The sequence below is a fragment of the Podarcis filfolensis genome (assembly GCF_964270895.1).
Source record: "Podarcis filfolensis genome assembly, chromosome: 3".
NCBI lineage: Eukaryota > Metazoa > Chordata > Lepidosauria > Squamata > Lacertidae > Podarcis > Podarcis filfolensis.
Window position 1 is genome coordinate 2643442 of NC_139606.1, and position 19674 is coordinate 2663115.

The 19674-nt window shown below is 39.8% G+C and overlaps 2 protein-coding genes across 10 annotated transcripts in view; one reads left to right on the forward strand and one right to left on the reverse strand.

Annotated features, from left to right (window-relative positions):
• VPS54 (VPS54 subunit of GARP complex) overlaps nt 1-11836 on the forward strand; it is a 45654-nt gene extending 33818 nt beyond the window's left edge. For 5 of the 6 annotated variants that reach the window (XM_083606428.1, XM_083606427.1, XM_083606429.1 and 2 more), the window contains exons 17-23: nt 1370-1475; nt 2530-2617; nt 2998-3119; nt 6273-6353; nt 7634-7741; nt 9830-9924; nt 10682-11836. In XM_083606428.1, the coding sequence (XP_083462554.1) occupies nt 1370-1475; nt 2530-2617; nt 2998-3119; nt 6273-6353; nt 7634-7741; nt 9830-9924; nt 10682-10787 (706 nt within the window). In that variant the 3' untranslated portion in view covers nt 10788-11836. The remainder of the gene's footprint in view (nt 1-1369; nt 1476-2529; nt 2618-2997; nt 3120-6272; nt 6354-7633; nt 7742-9829; nt 9925-10681) is intronic. The other variant, XM_083606432.1, reaches the window with a different exon arrangement.
• A 79-nt stretch (nt 11837-11915) lies between these two features.
• The window catches only part of UGP2 (UDP-glucose pyrophosphorylase 2), a 36625-nt gene continuing 28866 nt past the window's right edge, over nt 11916-19674 (reverse strand). For all 4 annotated transcript variants that reach the window (XM_083606583.1, XM_083606582.1, XM_083606584.1 and 1 more), the window contains exon 10: nt 11916-12836. In XM_083606583.1, coding sequence (XP_083462709.1) covers nt 12729-12836 — 108 coding nt within the window. In that variant the 3' untranslated portion in view covers nt 11916-12728. The remainder of the gene's footprint in view (nt 12837-19674) is intronic.

The window sequence follows — 19674 nt, forward strand, 5'->3', positions numbered from 1 at the left end:
GTGTTCCCCATCATGGCAAGTTCACTTTTGAATATTAAAATATTTATTAGTTTTTGTGAAAGTTGAGGAAAACTCCTGAGTAAGTCTCCTGCATATAATTCCCTTTTTAAAATCCTCAGCAAATTTCAGTCAAATGTTTGTTTTCTTTCTTTTGATCTTATCAGGTGATAATTTGGGTTCCTCTAAAATCAGTAGCCAGAGATATTATATGGTACATACGACACCAGTATTTCTGTTTTAAGTCTCTGCTGTGTGCTCTGAACTTAATGTTTAGGAAATGCTAGTAAAAAGAAAGATTCAAAAATAAGATTTTTTAAAAAAAGTTTTTCATCTAATTGATGTTGCTGCTCTGACCCCAATGTACAGTTGGGATAGCAATAATTAAGTAAGAGTAGGAATATTTAAAAGAAGAAGAAGTAAATTTATATGATTTCTCTAAAAGTGAATTGATCAACAAATGAAAGTGGTTCATTAACTTTGATGCCTGTGTTTTTTCTGGGTTGAGCCTCTAGAATATAAAACAAGAGAAACTGGTATGCATTAGTATTTTTATGTTTTAGCTGAAGATTGTACTGTTAATGCTGGATTCCCTTTTTATATTGTTATATTTATGTCCCGCTCTTCCTCCCAAGTTGCGCAAGGTGGTGTATATGGTACACCCCCTTACTCTGTAAGGTAGGTTATGCTAAGAGACTGTGACTGGCCCAAGATCAATCAATGGAATTAATGTCCGAGTGAGGACTTGAACCCTGCTCTCCCAGTTCCTAGTCCAACACTCTAACCACTCCACCAATCTACTGTATATTTTGAAATTTTGTTTGTCTATCTAAACACATGCATTCAGTCATCACTTAAGATATCTTAACCAAATTTGGCAGGATGGTTCTAGAGGTCATAGAGGGGTGCTTTTGTCTATTTTGGATAGGTTGCTGTTGGCTTCTTAGAATTGCTGAGCACTCCGTGTGTGTGTGTGTGTGTGTGTGTGTCTGTGTAGTCACAGCAGTATACTTCGTTGAAATAACTTCGGATCTTTTACCATTTTGCTGCAGAAAATTGCACCCTCCTACTCCGTCAAAAACACATTGGCAGTTGGTATTTGTGACTTTCCCTAAACGCACCATCTCTTTCACTGACCGTAAGCTAGCTCTACTGAAGCCAGTGAGGATTTCCCCATTTAATTCAATGGCATATGAGCTGAACTCACCTGGAAAGTAAAATTCAGGAGCCACAGTAGAAATTGGCAGGCAATGGTGTTGGCTAATAGCAAAAGATGAGAAGGAAAAGGTTGAAGTGTGTTTTTAAAGATGTTTTGATGACTTGCAGTCTGTCATATGGTCTGAGTGTGTATGTTTGATTCTTTGTCTTGCAGGACAGTGTTGTTGTTAATTAGAATCATCCTTGAATACTGCCAATGTGTGGATAGCATCCCCTCAATAGCTACTGACATGCTTACTCGTCTGTCTGATTTACTAAAGGTACAGCTCCCTCAGATCTTTCCTAAAATGCAGGGGATGTACCTTGCTTTTTAAAATATATTTTTATGAAATGGCTTTATGAAAATAAATAGGTATGGTCAAAGAAAATGTGGGGGGAAATAGCTTAACTGTTAACATCAGAAAACTTGTGTAGGACTTTGAACTCTTTTTTATGCACACAAAAGTTTGTAAGAGAGCTTTCTGTTCATTTTTTCACCTTGTGGGATGCAAAGCAACTCCCAGTGTTGACTTTGATATTTAAGCCATATGCCTTCCCTCCGTCCTGTTGAATGTCATCATTAATTTTTGTGCTCCTCCTAGCTCACAGCCAGCTGAATCAGCTTCAGACACTGAGATTAAATCACAAATTAGTAAAGCAAAGAATAACTTAATCTATAACTGAACAAATTCAAAGGCCTTGCCTTGTGCTTTGAAAGACCATTTGACTTAGTGCTGCTGATAAAGGCCAGTATTTTCAGTTTCTTGGAAGAGTTGTTTGTTTCTTTTTTAGCACTAAGGTGCTGATTTCTGCAAGTATCTAGCTGGAATAAAATAAGTACTGTGGCACTGCATGTCTCAGAAAAACTAAGAACTTGGTAATTGTTGTCTTAGCTTTCCATAAGGAAGCGAGAATCATAAATGTTGGAAGGGATCCCAGAGTTCATCTAGTCCCCACCCACCCACCCTGTACGGTACAGAATCTGCACTAAGACTGTTAGAACAACAGGAGGCAGTTCATGGAAAGAGGCTTTTCAAGCTCACGTCTCTCCTCCCCACTCCTAGAACCCTCTCCAGAGGCTCTGGGGTACGTAGTCCAGCTGGGTCAGACTAAAGCAGCAACCTGTTTTTCACCATGCCCTCTCCTCTCCCACTCTTTCCCCCCAGCAACTGGTGTTTGGAGACATGCTGCCTCGGATGCTGAGATGGTGTACAGCTATCATAACTTGTAGCCTTATCTTCCATGAATTTGTCTATAAGATCATAAGATAACTACAACATGACTCCCAATTCCCATCAGCCACTGTGTTACTGTTTACCTTCCTCTCTTTCTCAGTATTTCAACTCAAGAAGTTGTCAGCTGGTGCTTGGAGCAGGTGCCCTGCAAGTGGTTGGCTTGAAAACAATAACTACAAAAAATTTAGGTATGAATTTGGCTTAAACTTTCTATGGTCATGTAAATTCCCTTTTCAATTTTCTAAAGAAACTTCGAGAACATATTTTTGTGGTTGTAATGTGGTTGTATTGCAAATTCTTTTATGGGCAGTATGTGAAGGAGCTAGCATGTAATAGATATTTTAAAATTCAGTTCATGAAAAAGAGCTGCCTTCTGATTAACTTTTGTGTACTGGCACAGTAAGCCTTAGGAACATGCTGTTGGTGAATTTCTAAAAAAAAAGTAGTATTTCCTCATGCAGAATGCTGTGCATATTTTCTTTATTGCAGTTTGCATAGGAAAAGATCTCATAGTATAGTAATAGCTCTTCTGTGTTGTTTTGTTCTGTTTTCTTCTCTGTCTTCACAGCCCTCTCATCACGCTGCCTACAGCTCATAGTGCACTACATTCCTGTTATCAGAGCTCACTTTGAAGCTCGCCTGCAACCCAAACAGTTCAGCATGCTTAGGCATTTTGACCACATTACCAAGGTATTTTTCTAATAATTTTCTGGATTGAAATACCTTGTTACTATTGTTGTTGTTATTAGGTAAGAAAGAAAAACCTGCATGCATTTTACATTCCCTGCATGGGCCGTCATTTTGGTGGTTCCAACCTAGAAGTGTGCATTACTATGGTTGCATAGTAATAACCTCAGTGCAATGTGAATGTCTATTTGCTCATCTGCCTTTGTTCATTGACAGTGCTGGGAATAGATGCTATAGGATCTCATAAACCTTTTCCTTTTCTACTGAATAAGTTCACATCCATAATACCAATTCCAGCAACTTCCAACAGATTCCCTTTGTGCTGCAGTCCCACCTGCTCTTGCTTCCTTTCTCTAAACTCCCATCTTCCATACTCCATTGTACATGAGAGAAAAAACTGTCTTTTAAGCATCTAGAACAGTGGTTCCCAATTAGGGGCCCAGGGACCCCTGGGGGTCTGCGGAACACACTCAGGGACTTGCTTATCTTGTTAACTGCACAGTGAAAGCCTTCCAGGGGTCATCCAGGCTCTGCTTGCTGGTAGGAGTTGGGGGATGGCAAGTAAACTGGGATTGGGCAAAAACCTCTGACACAGTTTCATAGGGCTCTTGTGACTGGAGCGGAGGGGGGAAGAGAGTGCAAACAGCTCACATTCTTATCATTTTTAAAAAATGTAAGTGACTCCTCCGCCCTTGCTCTCTACTTTTTCACTGAAAAGAACTAATTGCTTTCAACAACTATCAAGTTTAGAGGACTCTCCCACTGCTTGTAGTATGGTTTTCAGCTAATCTTGCCTTATGAGTTTGGGATTCATGTCTCATCTTGGAAGTCCAACAGGGGAAATAGCTAAGCAAATTGCCACTGTGATTACTACAGCAGCTCAACCTCTGATGATTTAGTTTAGTGCTACGGCTGGGCAATCCTTTCTTTTCAACATTACGATATACGTATCTTTATTGTCATTGTCCGATGCAGAACAATGAAATTGAAATATACATTGTGATATATCAGTAGCTAACAGAGCCTAGGACTTGCCGATCAGAAGGTTGGCGGTTCAAATCCCCGTGACAGGGTGAGCTCCTGTTGCTCGGTCCCTGCTCCTGCCAACCTAGCAGTTTGAAAGCACGTCAAAGTGCAAGTAGATAAATAGGTACCGCTCTGATGCTCCATGCACTGTTCTGGTTCGCCAGAAGTGGCTTAGTCATGCTGGCCACATGAGCCGGAAGCTGTACGCCGGCTCCCTCGGCCAATAAAGCGAGATGAGTGCTGCGACCCCAGAGTTGGTCACGACTGGATCTAATGGTCAGGGGTCCCTTTACCTTTACCTTAAATATGCTAATATATTACTATGTCTGGAATTTATCTTGGCTGCTTCTTCCCACCTTAGCGAAGTAAGAAGCAGCTGAAATACATGGCCCACCCCTACACAGTGAGCAAGTTCCGATGCCTCTCGGGCTTATGTTTGATCCAAGGAGCATTGGGGCTTTGCTGAAATGCTCAGCTGGGGGTGAAAGAGGCCCCTCGCCCCCCAGCTGAATGAGCCAGAGGGGGGCTGGAAGCTCCATTAACTGCACGGCTGAGGGGAGCGGCAACCGTGCACCCTTCAGTGGAGCAGTTTCATTGAGCCCCCACCCTGCCACCAGCTCCTGTGAGCCCGGGGCAAATCAGAGGCTACGTAAAACTGCTTGGCTGAAGCAAGGCCAGCCGCGTGCTCCTCCGCCGAGCAGTTTAAAGAAGTGGAGGGAGGAAGAAGCTGTCTTGTGCCTCGCCAATGCAACTTGTTTCTCCCTTTGTCAGTGCGAGGGCAGAGTGGGATGGTGGCTTCACTCAGTGGCAGCTGGTGAAACTGCTGCAGCTCCTGAGTCCCTCTGCTACCAGCGCCAGCTGGAGGGAGCCAAGAGCAGTGGTGGTTTCCCTTGTGATATACCGCTGAGTGAAGCGGCCATCACAGTCTGTGCCTCATACCAGTCTTGGGCAATGGCAGTACATCACCCAGGCCCATTTAGTGCAAAAGGCAGCCTGTGTGGATGTTGTTTTCTTGTTTTCTGTGGGAAGCTATGTAGCTATATTTGGGTGGGGGGAGGAAACAGATGTTTGGCAGAATCCTAATAAATTAAAAAGTTGATTGTTCCTATTGGGTAATTAGCAAGATTACCAAGTAAGTACTGTACTTAACTCGTTAATCTCTTTGAGCCAGGGATGAAAGTTGAGCACAGGAGGACTAAATAACAGTAATAAATTACTACTACTACTACTACTACCAACATTCCAGCTGTTTTCCACTCAGTTTTCCCCAATACTTATCAAGCCCAGGCCAAGCCTTCACCTATGTCTTGAAGGTGCAAGTTCCCTTAGTTAGCAGAACCATATGCTGCAAAATTTTGCTAAGATGTACCATTTCAGATTAGAAGTAAGGAATAGCATGTTTGAATACTCTCTCATATAAAAAGCCTTCTGCATATAGAACACTTGCTTTTTAAGTTAGGGACACAGTTGCTTTTTAAAAATTCAGTTGGAGTGGGGACACGTTTTTCCTGCTGTCTGGTGATAGGCAGTTTTTGGTAATATCACAAATTTTACCTAAAATCCTTTAGTAAAGCTAAAATCCCCTAGGCTACCCCACATTTTCCTCAAATAATTGCTTTGCACAGGTAACTACCACAGAGTTATCAAAATTTTCCTAAGTAGGGGTCTGTGGCTTGGCTTTAGAAAAATAGGGGGTCCTCAGTAATTAGCTAATTGTGAACCACTGATCTAGAAGGATTGAGGAAAACAAAGTCTTGTTTCATTTGCATGGAGATTTGGATAAGATAAGAAACTGTAATGGGCTTGAGAGAGATGTAATTTCTTCCATTCAGAAGGGGGGGGGGAATTGCTTTTCCTCACCTTCATACTGTTGCACAAGTCAGGGAAATCTCTTGACTTTTCCCAAAACTCCCAACTGCTGCAGGTGTTGGTAGTGAGGACAAATGTAGACTAGACTAATTGGTCTGCAGGCATTTGTGGCCGCCTTCCAAGTAAGTATTACTGATTAAAAATGTAGCAGCAGTGGCAAATGCATTGTAGTCATCTTTGTTTTTCTTCATGCCTTCTGGATAGGCTCTTTAGGACAGACTCTTGCATAAATATAAATAATAAATATTATATTCTTTTCAGGATTATCATGACCACATAGCTGAAATTTCAGCAAAGCTCGTAGCCATAATGGATAGCTTATTTGACAAGCTGCTCTCCAAGGTAAATATTTGCGGATAGAATCATGCATCTTAACAAAGGTTTAAGTTCTTCAGCTCATACAGAATACTCAGTGGGTACATGGACAATGCTTTTCTTGCTCAGGTGCTTATTGTTTCTTAGCAGTTCCGTATGCTTAGGTATTTTGACAACGTTAGCAAGGAATTTTTCTAATAATTTTCTGGTTTGAAATGTCTTATTTTTAGTATTGTTATTCGTAGCAGAGAATTATAGAAGATACCTCTAAGTTTTATCAGATAATTGCTCCAAGGCGTCCCTTGTGCAGTATTTTGCTAACTTGTTACATTAGTAGTTCAATGGCAAATAAAATAATAAATGTCCAGATATGGACCCCAGACTCATAAGGCAAGGTCAGGTGTGCCTCCCTTATACATGAAGTATCACATTCTTAAACAAAGAATCCAGTTCCACTCCAAACCCAGACTCTGTGTGTGCAGAGGTGTCCATGGGAGTTCCCCATGCAAACAGCCCCTCCCATTGCATGCTGAGCTATATTGTAGGTACATAAAGTAACTATATTGTGCATAGCTCTATTGTGCATCGTATTTGCATTTGCAGAAAACTTACATACTGTTCTTTGGGGCAGTTTTTCTTAACAGCTGGGAAAGAAGATATTTTATGGTAGTTATCTGATCAGAATTTTAGCACATTACAAATCATCTTTATAGCACATCATAGTTGATGATGAGAAACTGAACCAGTCAGCAGAAAGATTATTACTCCTGATGAGACTAGGGTCTCAGGCTTGGATACATTAATTTAAAATACAATGTTAAAAATAGTTTAAAGCAATCTACTTGTGGTGAACCTGGCTCCAGAATCACAAAAATAGGGTGATTTAGGGTGAAACTCTTAAGAAGATATTTATCAGGTGTCAAAGGCCAAGGTGAAGATGCGTGCCTTCAGCATTCATTGAAAATATATGTTGAAGTTGCCAGACACAGCTTTGAGGAGAGAGTTCTACAAACTAGGGCCTACCACAGAGAATGCCTTCTCCTGGGCCACCACCCCAAGTTCTGTGGACAGCAGAACTACCAAGCAGGCACCCCCTACTGATCTGAACACCTGAGAGGGTCTGCAGGGAAGGGGGTGGCCCTTCAGATACTTGGGGCCTGGATCATTTGGGCTTAAAATGCTAACATAAGCACCTCCTTAGATTGGGCCCAGAAATGAACTGGCAACCCACGAATTTATTTCCAGTGTTTTTTAAAATAGCAGCCAGAAAACAACTTTAGTGACACATTCCCTGTCTTTGTTAACAGTATGAGGTGAAAGCACCTGTTCCTTCCACCTGCTTCAGGAATATTTGTAAACAGATGGCAAAGATGCATGAAGCAATATATGACCTTCTTCCTGAGGAGCAAACACAGGTGAACCGTTTTGAGTGGTGTGTTTATTTCTGCTGTAGGAGTGTCACAAATGCTCCCAATAGTTGAAGAGGCAACTGCAAATGAAGTCTACATTTGCTGATTACTCATACAAGGAGGATCACATCTCATGTTATTTAAGATCTTGGCTTAAAATGCTATGCATATGTAAATTATTCCTTATTTTATGTAACACATAAATAGTAAATATCTCAAAAATAGAGATCAGTATTGGAATAGCTTTACCTCATTTGAAATGTGGCTGCAAGTAAAGCCTTTAATTATGGAGTCTTTTAATAGCCTTGGCGAAATGGTCCACTAGGTATTTCTGTGTTGTCATGCTGAACCAGGTGGGTTGGTTCCCCCTAGCATTCAAAGGCAGGAATGTTCTTAGGAACTTGTAACTAACTCGTTCCCAGAAGCGACCACATTCTGGGTTTTTTGCCAGGTTAGAGAAGGAAGAAATTGTGGGAGATCTGCAGTCAACCCTAACAGTGCTAGTGAGTATAGAGTAGGATCAGTGATGGGAAAGATGTTCTTCTCTCCCTCTTTCTCATGCTGCACACCATGGAGGCAGACATGCCTCCGCATAGCTCTCTGCCTCGTGTGTCTGAGGCTGCCTTTGCTGTATTTATCATCCCAAAAACAAGTATCTTCATTTCTTAAATGTTGCTACATGTCTGTGACTTGATTAAGTAAGGCATTTTTAAACTAACTTCAGAGTGTGATCTATTTCACTGTATGGGGTGGGTTAGAAGGGGACCAGTTGACTCAAGCAGCAGGAATGGAATCAAAAGGTTTAATAGCCCAATCCTGTGCTTCTTTAATCTGCTTGATGCCAGATTTAAACTCTGCTACTGGGGCTCTTTATGCGCTAGTCCCGTGTTTTTTAAAACAGGCACCAGCCATTTCCCTATTGTTTGTTAACCCCCATACTTGGGCCCTCTTACCAATACCCATCAGAAATTTACAGGATCCACACAAAGATGGAAGAGAGTTCCAGTTGCAAGCAGTGCCCAGTGGTATTGGCTTGCCAGCGACCCAGGGTAGTCTGCTGCCATCTGTGGGAATAGTGACTGAGGTTGCTTCTGGAAATGGGCTAGTTAGAAGTTCCTGAGAGGCAAGTATATTCCTGCTCTCAAGTGCTAGAGGTTGCTAAACCCACCGGGTCTAGTATGGCAGGATGGGAGAAGTAATGGACTCTTTTTATTTAAAACAAGTAACACATACTATTTAATTGCAGATATTGTCTCATTAATTTTACTTGTAAGTTTGTGTGTGCTTGGGCAAGGAGATTCCCATGAATCAGAAAATAAGTAAACCATTTCTTGGTACTTGTTTAAATATTATGGCCCCTACGTGAAAGCTACTGACACCCATATCTCCATGGCCACACCCCAAGTGGGACTGTAGCATCTATAAGTAGCTTCACACCACCACTGTATATTATTAACCTTTGGCGCAGACCGTTCATGCAGAGTTGTTATGTGAGATGGCATCATGAAAAAATATGCCATACTTTCCCCTGGAACTGAAGGAATGGGTTTCCCAAACCCCATGGGGGGGGGAGAGTACCCCTCCTCCCTGTGCCTTGGTGCGTTGGCCGGGAAACCCCAAACTAGGGTTTGGGAAACCCATTCCTTCAGTTCCAGGGGAAAGTATGGAGAACTAGGGGGTTGTTTTTTTAAAGAAAACAACCACAAAAATGCTGGAACCATTATTTATGAAGTGCTCATTATTTTCTGTGCTGGCGGAAGTGCACAGTGGCTCATAAAGGCGAAGTTCGGTATGTACATGAAACTGAGTACAACTCACAACCTAAGTGCATTTAACTTGCACACATATGCTTGGCAATAAAATAAAAATAAGGGGGCAGACATATGGGAAAAGAAGAGTTTGGCAATCCTACCCACCACTGAACCCTGTGTGTTTTGACTATACACAATTTTGGCTTTACGCGCTAGCCCCAGAACATAACCCCGGCATAAGTTGAGTCTTCTGTATTCTTCATAGTCACTCCTCAAGAGAACAAAACCTTTCACCTTCTTACTATATATTCTAAAAAGGAACATCTTCTATATTGTTCTCTAGATGTTGTTTTTAAGAATTAATGCAAGCTACAAACTTCACTTGAAGAGGCAATTGGCCCACTTAAATGTAGTCAATGACGGAGGACCTCAAAATGGGTATGTTACACAAGGTTTTTTATATAGGAGTTCAAGGGCAAGGCTGCTAAATACAGTCTATCTCCTTTAAGCATTTGATTGATACCACTGGATGGCTGTGCACAGAAAAGGACCTAACACTATGGAAAAGAACACAAGTGTTGAGATCCAGAATACAATAAACGTTTTGAGAAAGAGAATTCTAGCAAGAGAATATGGAATTTAATGGATGCATATTTGATGTAGTTATCTTATAGAAGTTATATTATTAAACACAAAACATAGTATTTTGTGATTTTGAACATCACAGCTCTTCAGGAATTAAAAGCAGTTTTACTACTACCATACACTAATAGTAGATGGTGATATTTTCTAACTGTATTAACTATACAGGGTGGCCCAAAAGTAGATATACAGTTGAATCAATGAAATTCATCACAACAGATTATTTGGGTACACATAGATGACCTACAACAAAGTTGCAGTTAAATTTCAGGCTGGCAGTTAAAAATAATAGTGGAGTCAGATAAAAGGATTATTGTGAATGCTGACGGCAAACTTGAGTCCAGTACAAAGAAAATGGATTTTAAAGCAGTATACCTACTTGTGGGCCACCATGTATTTGTGTTGAAATGCAACACAAATACAGTACAAAGCAAAATAGATCAGGCTCAGCACACAAGCTCAAGTGCACAACACTTAGCTTGAAACAAGATCTAAAATTCTTGCCTATAGATCCAGCCCTTTTGTCTCCTCAATGTGTTTATTTCCGTTTCAGATTGGTTACAGCAGATGTAGCTTTTTACACTGGAAATCTCCAAGCTTTGAAAGGGCTTCAAACCCTAGACTTGAACATGGCTGAAATCTGGGAACAGAAGAGGTGATAGTCCAGCAGAGCAGAATTGCCTCTTGGCATGGGATGGTTTCTTCTTTGTAGAAGATGAATTATTGGAACATAGAAGAGGGAGCTCCCTTGTGATGTGGTGAAAACCAACTATGGGAATGACTTTGATAGTTCTTTTGCAAGAAAAGTGATCAGTTCTCTCTGCAATTTCTTCATTCTTTCTGGAACGAGGCTCAGGTTTCTTTGGACCAAATCCAAAAGAATATATAGCTGTAACACAGCTGTAGTTTTCTAGAGAGTGCTCTGTAAATCTTTATATTAAAAAGATGCTTTGCATTTCCTCTAGTGCAATGAAATTCACATGTTGTCTCACCTTTATTTAATGATGGTAGTTTGAAAATTCTTGCTGTTGAATTATAGAAAATGTTTTCAGTATAAAACTTTACTGTTAAATTATTTTTTTACAGATGTTTCTATAAAGTCTTATCTGCATAGATTTGGTGCATCCTGTTCCAAAGTATTTCCATAAATGATCTTCATACTCCCACCAGAAGATGACATTTTAAATGTTTCCCAGCTCTTGAAAGGAAAGCCCTGGAACTTATTCTGAGTATAAGGGCATGTTAATAAGATAGCTTATCATAGCCAGTAAGCTTGTCAAACTATGGGGGGGGGGGGAGTGTGTTAATTTTTTGAACACTTCTTTTAAGAACCCCTTCCATGGACTTCTAATTTGCCAACTTCCATGTAGTTTATTTACTTCCTTTCCCACCTGCCCACTCTATTTAAAATGTTAAGTGTAGTTCTGACTACACATTTAAGTGCAGCAGGAGCTGAGGCATGACTAATTTATGAATACTTTTTCTAATGCTACCTTTCAGGCTGGTACCTGCCTCTCTTAAGTAATGAAGTGCCTGTGTATTTCACCTCACAGCATTTTTACCTAAACCCAGCGAGTGCCTACTCTTGTGATGATTATGTACAATGATAGTCTACCATGTTTGTGTGCCTGTGATTTCTTCAGACAGGCATGCCTATCTGTTAACATTAGCAGAAGTCGTTGTCAATCAAATAAAGTTGTAAAAATGAGCTGTTTAAGAGAGCAACTTCTTTAAGAATAGGATAAGCACAATGCCAGATTTTGTTAACAACAAAAAGAAAATTCAGACAGGGGGCTTGATGTTATTTATTTCCGTACCTTCCAGATGTGGAATTTGTTTCCACATTTGTAACAAGCAAAACATGATTTAATTCTAAGAACATAAAGTACACTGAGGTGGTGATATTTTCCCATATTTAGAAGTACATTTAGGATTTCTTAAGAAGTAAGAGCTAAAAAGTAAGAGAAGCTAGAAGATGAGGGGTGACAGTAAAGGAGTAACATTCTAAGGTGTCTCTTCTTTGGGTAAACAGAGAGCAATAACTCCAGCTTTAGAGAAGGATAAAAGTGAGGTAACTGAGCAATGCTATCGTTGCTGTGATGGTACTATAGCTCGAAGGTATTAACTGTAGGAAGGAAGACAATGTTAACAGTTAAGTACTAGACATTTTAAACAGCTTATGTGCCATATTAATAAATCATCTAAGTGTTTTATCATGGGTGCCATTTATGCTTTATAAGGTGGTTGCACTTAATAGTTAACAGCGTATTTCACAGCTTTTTCAGTTACAAGCCATTCAAAACTCATTGAACATCAGCATCTTAAAACATCTTACACAAGAGATGTCTGCCTTTTCTTAAGACAAACAATATTGCACTTTAGATTATATTAGCTGAATTATAGATTCATTTAAAGATCTGCATCTTAAATATTCTTTCAGTTAAGAAAGTACAGAAAAATTACTTAGAAATAATACTGTTGGTACAGTGAGTGGATAGCTAAGTATAGAGACCTTCTGTGTACAAATCTAATGCCTATGGGTTCTTCCACTTGTGAAACTAGGAAATATTACCAACATCTCTATTAGTTCACTTATTGGATCAGTGATCAAGGATCCGAAGATTCCCAGAGACTATCTTGTTCTCCAATACAGCTCCTGGTGGGATATCTATCCTGTCACCATGGTTTGCAATGATGATGACGGTTCCCTACATAATAAAAGAAAAAGAAAAAAAAATCAGATACTTTTTTTTTTTTTTTTTTATAATATATTTATTAAAGTTTTCAAATAGAGCATATATTAGATAAGCACTTATCATTGTCCATTTAACATCTCTCAATTGTTACATGGGACTCCCCCACACCTCCCGCATACACTTACATCATTATTAAATTAGTTTCAAACAAATTATCATTTAATTCATCTTAATTAGTAATCTTAATTTGGTTTGACATATAATTCAACCTTAAATCTAATTTAATGGTAGACAATTGTCTGCACTGGCATCCAATTCAGCACTCAGCCAAATTACAATATTTTTGTAAATAAATCTTAAATTTCCTCCAGTCTTCTTCCATCCTTTCTTCTCCCTGGTCTCGAATTCTGCCGGTCATCTCGGCTAATTGCATATAGTCCATCAGTTGCATCTGCCATTCTTCCACAGTGGGTAGCTCCTGAGTTTTCCAATTCTTGGCAATTAATATTCTTGCTGCTGTTGTTGCGTACAAAAAGAATGTTCTGTCCTCTTTTAACACACTCTGGCCGACAATACCCAGGAGAAAGGCCTCTGATTTCTTAGTGAAGGTGTATTTAAACACCTTTTTTAATTCATTATATATCTTCTCCCAAAAGGCCTTCACTCTAGGGCAGGTCCACCAGAGGTGAAAAAATGTTCCTTCATTTTCCTTACATTTCCAACATTTGCTATCAGACGAATGGTATATTTTAGCCAGTTTAACAGGGGTCATGTACCATCTATACATCATTTTCATCACATTTTCCTTCAACGCATTACATGCAGTGAAGTTCAGCCCAGAGGTCCACAACCTTTCCCAATCTTCAAACATAATATTATACCCAATATCCTGCGCCCATTTTATCATTGTTGATTTTACCATTTCGTCATGTGTGTTCCATTTCAGCAGCAAGTTATACATTCTTGAAAGTACCTTAGTCTTAGGTTCTAACAGTTCAGTTTCTAACTTTGACTTTTCCACTTGGAATCCTAGCTTTTTGTCATTTTTAAACACTTCTTTAATCTGAGCATAGTGTAACCAGTCTCGCACTTTGTCTCTCATCTTTTCTAAACTCTGCAATTTCCAGTTGTCACCATCCTTTTCTATTATCTCCCAATATTTTGGCCAGTTGGCCTCCATATTGGCTCTTTTCCGAGCCTTAGCCTCCAGGGGTGACAGCCACCTCGGAGTTTTATTCTCCAGTAAGTCTTTATATTTTGTCCAGACATTAAAGACTGATTTTCTGACAATATGGTTCTTGAAGGCCTTATTTATCTTAGCTTTATCATACCATAAATATGCATGCCATCCAAACGCATTATTAAAACCTTCCAAATCCAAAACATCCGTATCTTCAAGAAGTAACCAATCTTTTAACCAGCAGAAAGCTGCAGCTTCATAATACAACTTTAAATCTGGCAGGGCAAAGCCCCCTCTTTCTTTCGCATCTGTTAATATTTTAAATTTGATTCTGGGCTTTTTGCCCTGCCAGACAAATTTAGAAATATCTTTCTGCCACTTCCGGAAGCACTCTGTCTTGTCTACAATCTGCAGTGTCTGAAACAAAAATAACATTTTTGGCAATACATTCATCTTGATGGCAGCTATTCGGCCTAACAAAGAAAGTTTTAGTCTTGACCAACTATCCAAGTCTCTCTTAATCTCTGACCAACATTTTTCATAATTATCTTTAAATAAACTCAGATTTTTTGCTGTTATATTTACCCCTAGGTATTTAACTTTTTTAACCACATTTAGTTCTGTCTCTTTCTGAAGCTGTTCCAACTCAATATCTGTCACGTTTTTCCCCAAAACTTTAGTTTTTTGCTTATTTAACTTAAATCCTGCCACTCGACCAAAGTTTTGAATCAGTTGTAGTACTCTTTTCAAACTAGACTCCGGCTCCTGTAATGTCAGAACTAGGTCATCTGCAAAAGCTTTAAGTTTATATTGTTTCGCTCCGACCTGAATCCCTTCCACCAACCGGTCCCCCCTAATCATATTCAGGAGCACTTCCAGAACCGAAATAAACAGTAATGGGGAAATCGGGCAGCCTTGTCGTGTACCTTTTTCAATTTTAAACTCTTCTGTAACCACATTGTTAACTATCAGTTTAGCCTTTTGTTCTGAATATATTGCCTCAATCCCGTTCTCAAACCCCCGTCCCACTCCCATTTCTTTTAAATTCCCCTTCATAAATTTCCAAGAAATGTTGTCAAAGGCTTTCTCCGCGTCTATAAAAATTAAAACTGCTTTAGTGTTTATGTTTGTTTGTAAAAGTTCCAATATGTCTATGATGTTCCTTGTGTTAGTAAACATATGTCTGCCCGGGAGAAAGCCTGCCTGGTCTTTATGGATTATCTCACTTAAAACTTTCTTAAATCTTCGTGCCAAAACATCTGCAAATATTTTGTAATCCACATTTAAAAGGGAGATGGGACGGTAATTCTTGAGTTGTGTCTTTTCAGTTTCTGACTTTGGAATCAATGTGATAAATGCTTCTTTCCACGATTCAGGCGCCTTCTTCCCCTCCATTATTTCATTACTGACCTCCAACAAGGGTTGTATCAAATAATCCTTCAATGTCTTGTAGTAGTTAGAGGTCAGTCCATCTGGCCCTGGTGATTTGCCCTGTTTCAGACTCAGGATGGCCTGTTCAATCTCTTGTCGTGTTATTTTGCCATTTAAAATTGTTCTATTTTCTTCTGACAGCTTTGCTAATCCATTTCTCTCCAAAAATTGTGTAATCTCTATTTCATCTTGTGGCCCTTGAGTATATAACTTTTTAAAATACCTCTGGAAGCACTTTCTAATCTCTCCCGGGTTCTGAATGTTCCTTCCTTCAACCTCTAAGTTTGTTACTGTATTTAATCTTTGTCTCCTTTTCAACTGCCAAGCTAGCAGTTTCCCACATTTATTTGCCGATTCAAAAGTTTTTTGTTTCATTATTTTAATCTTCCATTCTATTTCCTGATTTATCAGCTTGGAATATTGCGCCTGATAAAGTTTAATTTCTCTCAGAATCGGTTGGGACTTCGGGTTAGATCTTAACTTCTTCTCCAACTCTTTGATACTTTCCAGAATTTTATCTTTCTTTTCATTTTGCAGTCTTTTCTTTAAGGAATTCTGTTGAATCAAGAACCCTCTCATCACAGCTTTACTTGCATCCCAGATAGTTCTTTTTTCCACCGTAGTGTTCAAATTAATCTCAAAATAGTCCTTTAAGGTTTTTTGGGCCTTCTTTACAATTCTTTGATCTCTAAACAGGCCATCATTCATCTTCCATCTAAAGGAGCCGATTGGGATCAATGTCATATCCATTCTCAAGGCGTTATGGTCGGAGCATGTTTTGGGGCAGATTTCCACCTTCCTCACCTTAGGTGCCAGACTTCTAGTTATCCATATTTGGTCGATTCGTGTCCAAGTCAGTTGAGCTTCAGAAAAGAATGTTCCTTCTCTTCCCAGGGGGTTTCTAACTCTCCAGATGTCAACCCAGTCCATATTGTCAGTCATTTCAAAAAAGGTCTTAGGTAGTCTTCCCTCTTTAGTAATGTTCTGGTTCTGTGACTTATCCATATTTGTTGATACGACCCCGTTCATGTCCCCCATCATGATGACGTTGTTGTAATCCAGATAATCCAGCATGATCTCGTGCAACTTCTTATAAAAATCCGATTTTCCTTCATTTGGAGCATAAATTCCTAATATCAAAATTTTTTCTCCTTGATATTGTACTTCTATTGCGAGGATTCTTCCACTTTCATCTTTAAAGAGAAATTTTGGTGAAAGGCTTTCTTTTGCATAGATCACTACACCTCTCTTTTTAACTGTATCCGATGATATAAATTCTTGACCAAGCCTTTTATTTATTAACACCTTTCTATGGAGCCTAATCACATGTGTTTCTTGTAAGCATATAATGTCCAATTGTTCCTTTTTTAGAATATGAAAAATTTTAGACCTTTTTTCGGGACTGTTACAGCCATTTATGTTCCAACTCAAAAGCTGCAGAGACATCCTGGATAGATCTGGTTATTCTTTCTGGGGTGGTACCTTGTTCTCCGGTCCTTGAGGATCCGAGGGGGCGGGCTCCCCTGGAAGTTCTGGCGTTGGCAATCCAAGTCCTTTGTGGAGGTCTTCTCCGTGTGCTCCCAAAAACTTGTCTTTATCTTCCACTGTTTTGATTTTGATCTTTCTCCCTCTGTAGGTAAAGGATAATCCTTGTGGAAACTCCCACCTGAAGATAATTGCGTTGCTTCTCAACAGTCTTGCCAATTCCGTGTAGTTAGATCTAAGGTCCAGCAACTGCTTAGGAATGTCCTTGTAGATTTCAATTCTCTTGCCCAAAATGTCTAGTGACTTTTCGTAGTGCAGGCCCAAAATCTTGTCCCTTTCCTCCTTTGATCTCAGTGTTATCAAACAATCTCTGGGCTTCTCTGTCCTTCTGACTCTGCCAAGCCTGAAAGCAGATACAATTTTAAAGTCTTTTTCCTCTAACTTCCAAAACTTGGCAAATTCCTTAGTTAGAAATTCAGTAAAATTATCTTCTTCCACCTCTGGTATTGACCGTATCCTCAAGTTGGTCTCCCTGTTTCGCAGTTCTGTCATCAAAAAGTAAATCTGATGTTCTCCAACTTGTTTGCTGAGTGGTCTTACTTCTTTCTCAAGTTCTTCCAATCTTTGACTAGTATCTTCAGCCAGTTTACGATTTTCACCTACAGCCTCCTTTAATTCTCCAATAGACTGGGCATTCTGTGCAACTTGTCCAGTCAGCTTATTCAAGCTTTCTGTGTTCTGTTCAATTTTAGCTGTATGCAAATCAGCCTTCTTGTCCAGAGCCTCCAGTTTCTCCAAAATTTTCTCCAAGACAGAGCTACTTGTCCCTGAAGCCATATCTCCCAGGTGCAGCTCCTCTGTCTCACCCTCCCCTGCCTGTATTAGGGAGGCCGCCTCTATGTCTGGAGGCAAAGTGGAAGGCAAGGCCGGCACAGAAGATCTACGCTGTGAGGCTGCAGATAAAGTTAGAGTTGTTTGTTTAGTCCTTCCTCTTCTCCTTGCGCCACTCATTCCAAAGTTATCTGTAATCCAAGGTCAATCCAAGTTGTTCCCATGAGAAAGCAGAGTCCCAGATACAATGGTCAATCAGAGGCCGGGAAAGGGAAAGTAAAACAAAGTCACTGCTGTAAGTCCAAAATCCTCTAGAGGGAGCTTAATACGTCTTCAGGGAAAAGATCAAATCCAAGTTAAACTTATAAATTTAAATCCATGTCTATCGCCTCCACATGTATTATTTTTAGCAGAGTAAAACTTAAAGCAAAACAGTGTTTCTTACAGTGCCTTGACTGCAACAGTTTCAAAGTATCCAGTTCCAACTCAGAATGTTTCAAAATCTGAATTCAATGTATCCAAAGTTGCAAACTGGTGCTCATCCAGGCAGCTCCAGCATCAGAGATTCTTATTTATTTTATAATCCACTGGTGCCACAGAAGAAGAATATCAGTGCACCCCGAATATAACCAGCAAAAGTCAATAGCTCAAAGTCTTTCACTCAGAAAACTGCTTTAACAGGGTGCCAGCATTTAGTTAACGCATAACTTTTTGTCTCCACTCCTCCTGCTCTTTGCTTAAAGTTCAGTATAGCGGGAGATGGGCTTCCTTTACTTTTTTTTTATTCAGGAAGAGTGTGCTGCTTGGACTTGAACTCTTTAATTAGATTTTCTTAACTCAGCTTTGGGTAACTGTTTTGAATTAATTCTAATACATTTCATACAGTGATTCATGCCAAACTTGTATGGCTGGTATAAAATAAATACATCGTAAATATTTAGCTACAGAAATTTGTAAAACTTAGTTTACATACATTATGCAACTTAGTCATATTTAATAACTGCATACAAATAATTTCAGGGCCCATTTCTTTTGAAGACCAGGAAAGCGGTACCGAAGGTATTTCTATTTTGTCACTCCAAACAGCAAATAAGGATAAATTGCGATTCGAGGACCCAATCCCCGCATAGCTAATCTAAAGGGAGTGGAGGGTGGGTGACTCAAAGAAAATGTGTGTGCAATGGCGGGGATGACTGGCGCGGCCGCATTTGAACGGCAAGCCACGCCCCTGCCGAGCTTCCCTATTGGGTGCCCAACCGGGGAAGGGCGTGGCGCTCCAGCCCCTGGAGTTGAAGCAGGGGGCAGAGCGCCCCCTGCATGACGCGGGAATCGTTTCCCGCTCACAACCCCTCCCCTCCGGGAGGAGGAGACGCTTTCCACCATATTAATCTGAGATATATCAATATTTAGAATCCTGTGTACAGCTCTGGGCACACCTCAAAAAGGTACAGAAAGGAAACTTCGAGTTCAAACCTATCCCTTTTACTGAGAAGTCTCAGTCAATGGGACTTTACTTCCCACTATGTGGATATAGGTAGTGTTAACAAAAATCAAAGGCTTGGAGGAATGCCTAAAGTACTTGTGCCTTTTTATTTGAAGAAGACTTTGGGAGATAACAATTATGAATGACTGCAGATCACAAACAGAAACACATAAACAGAGATGTAAAATATGCTAGAACTTGGAAGTTGGCAGCAAGTTCAGGACTGACAAGGAAAGGCTTCAAATAATGCACAATTAATGTTTGAAATCAAAACTGATTAAAAGCTCACAGTGTTAACTCAGGTCAGTTCACCTGAGGTCAAACTGAGAAGGTATCAAGACTATTAAGCAATGGCAACCTAATGAAATGTCCATGTTTCAAGGCAGTATATGTGACACCTTGCAATTAGCAATCAAAAACTTTTAAAAAACTAAATATTC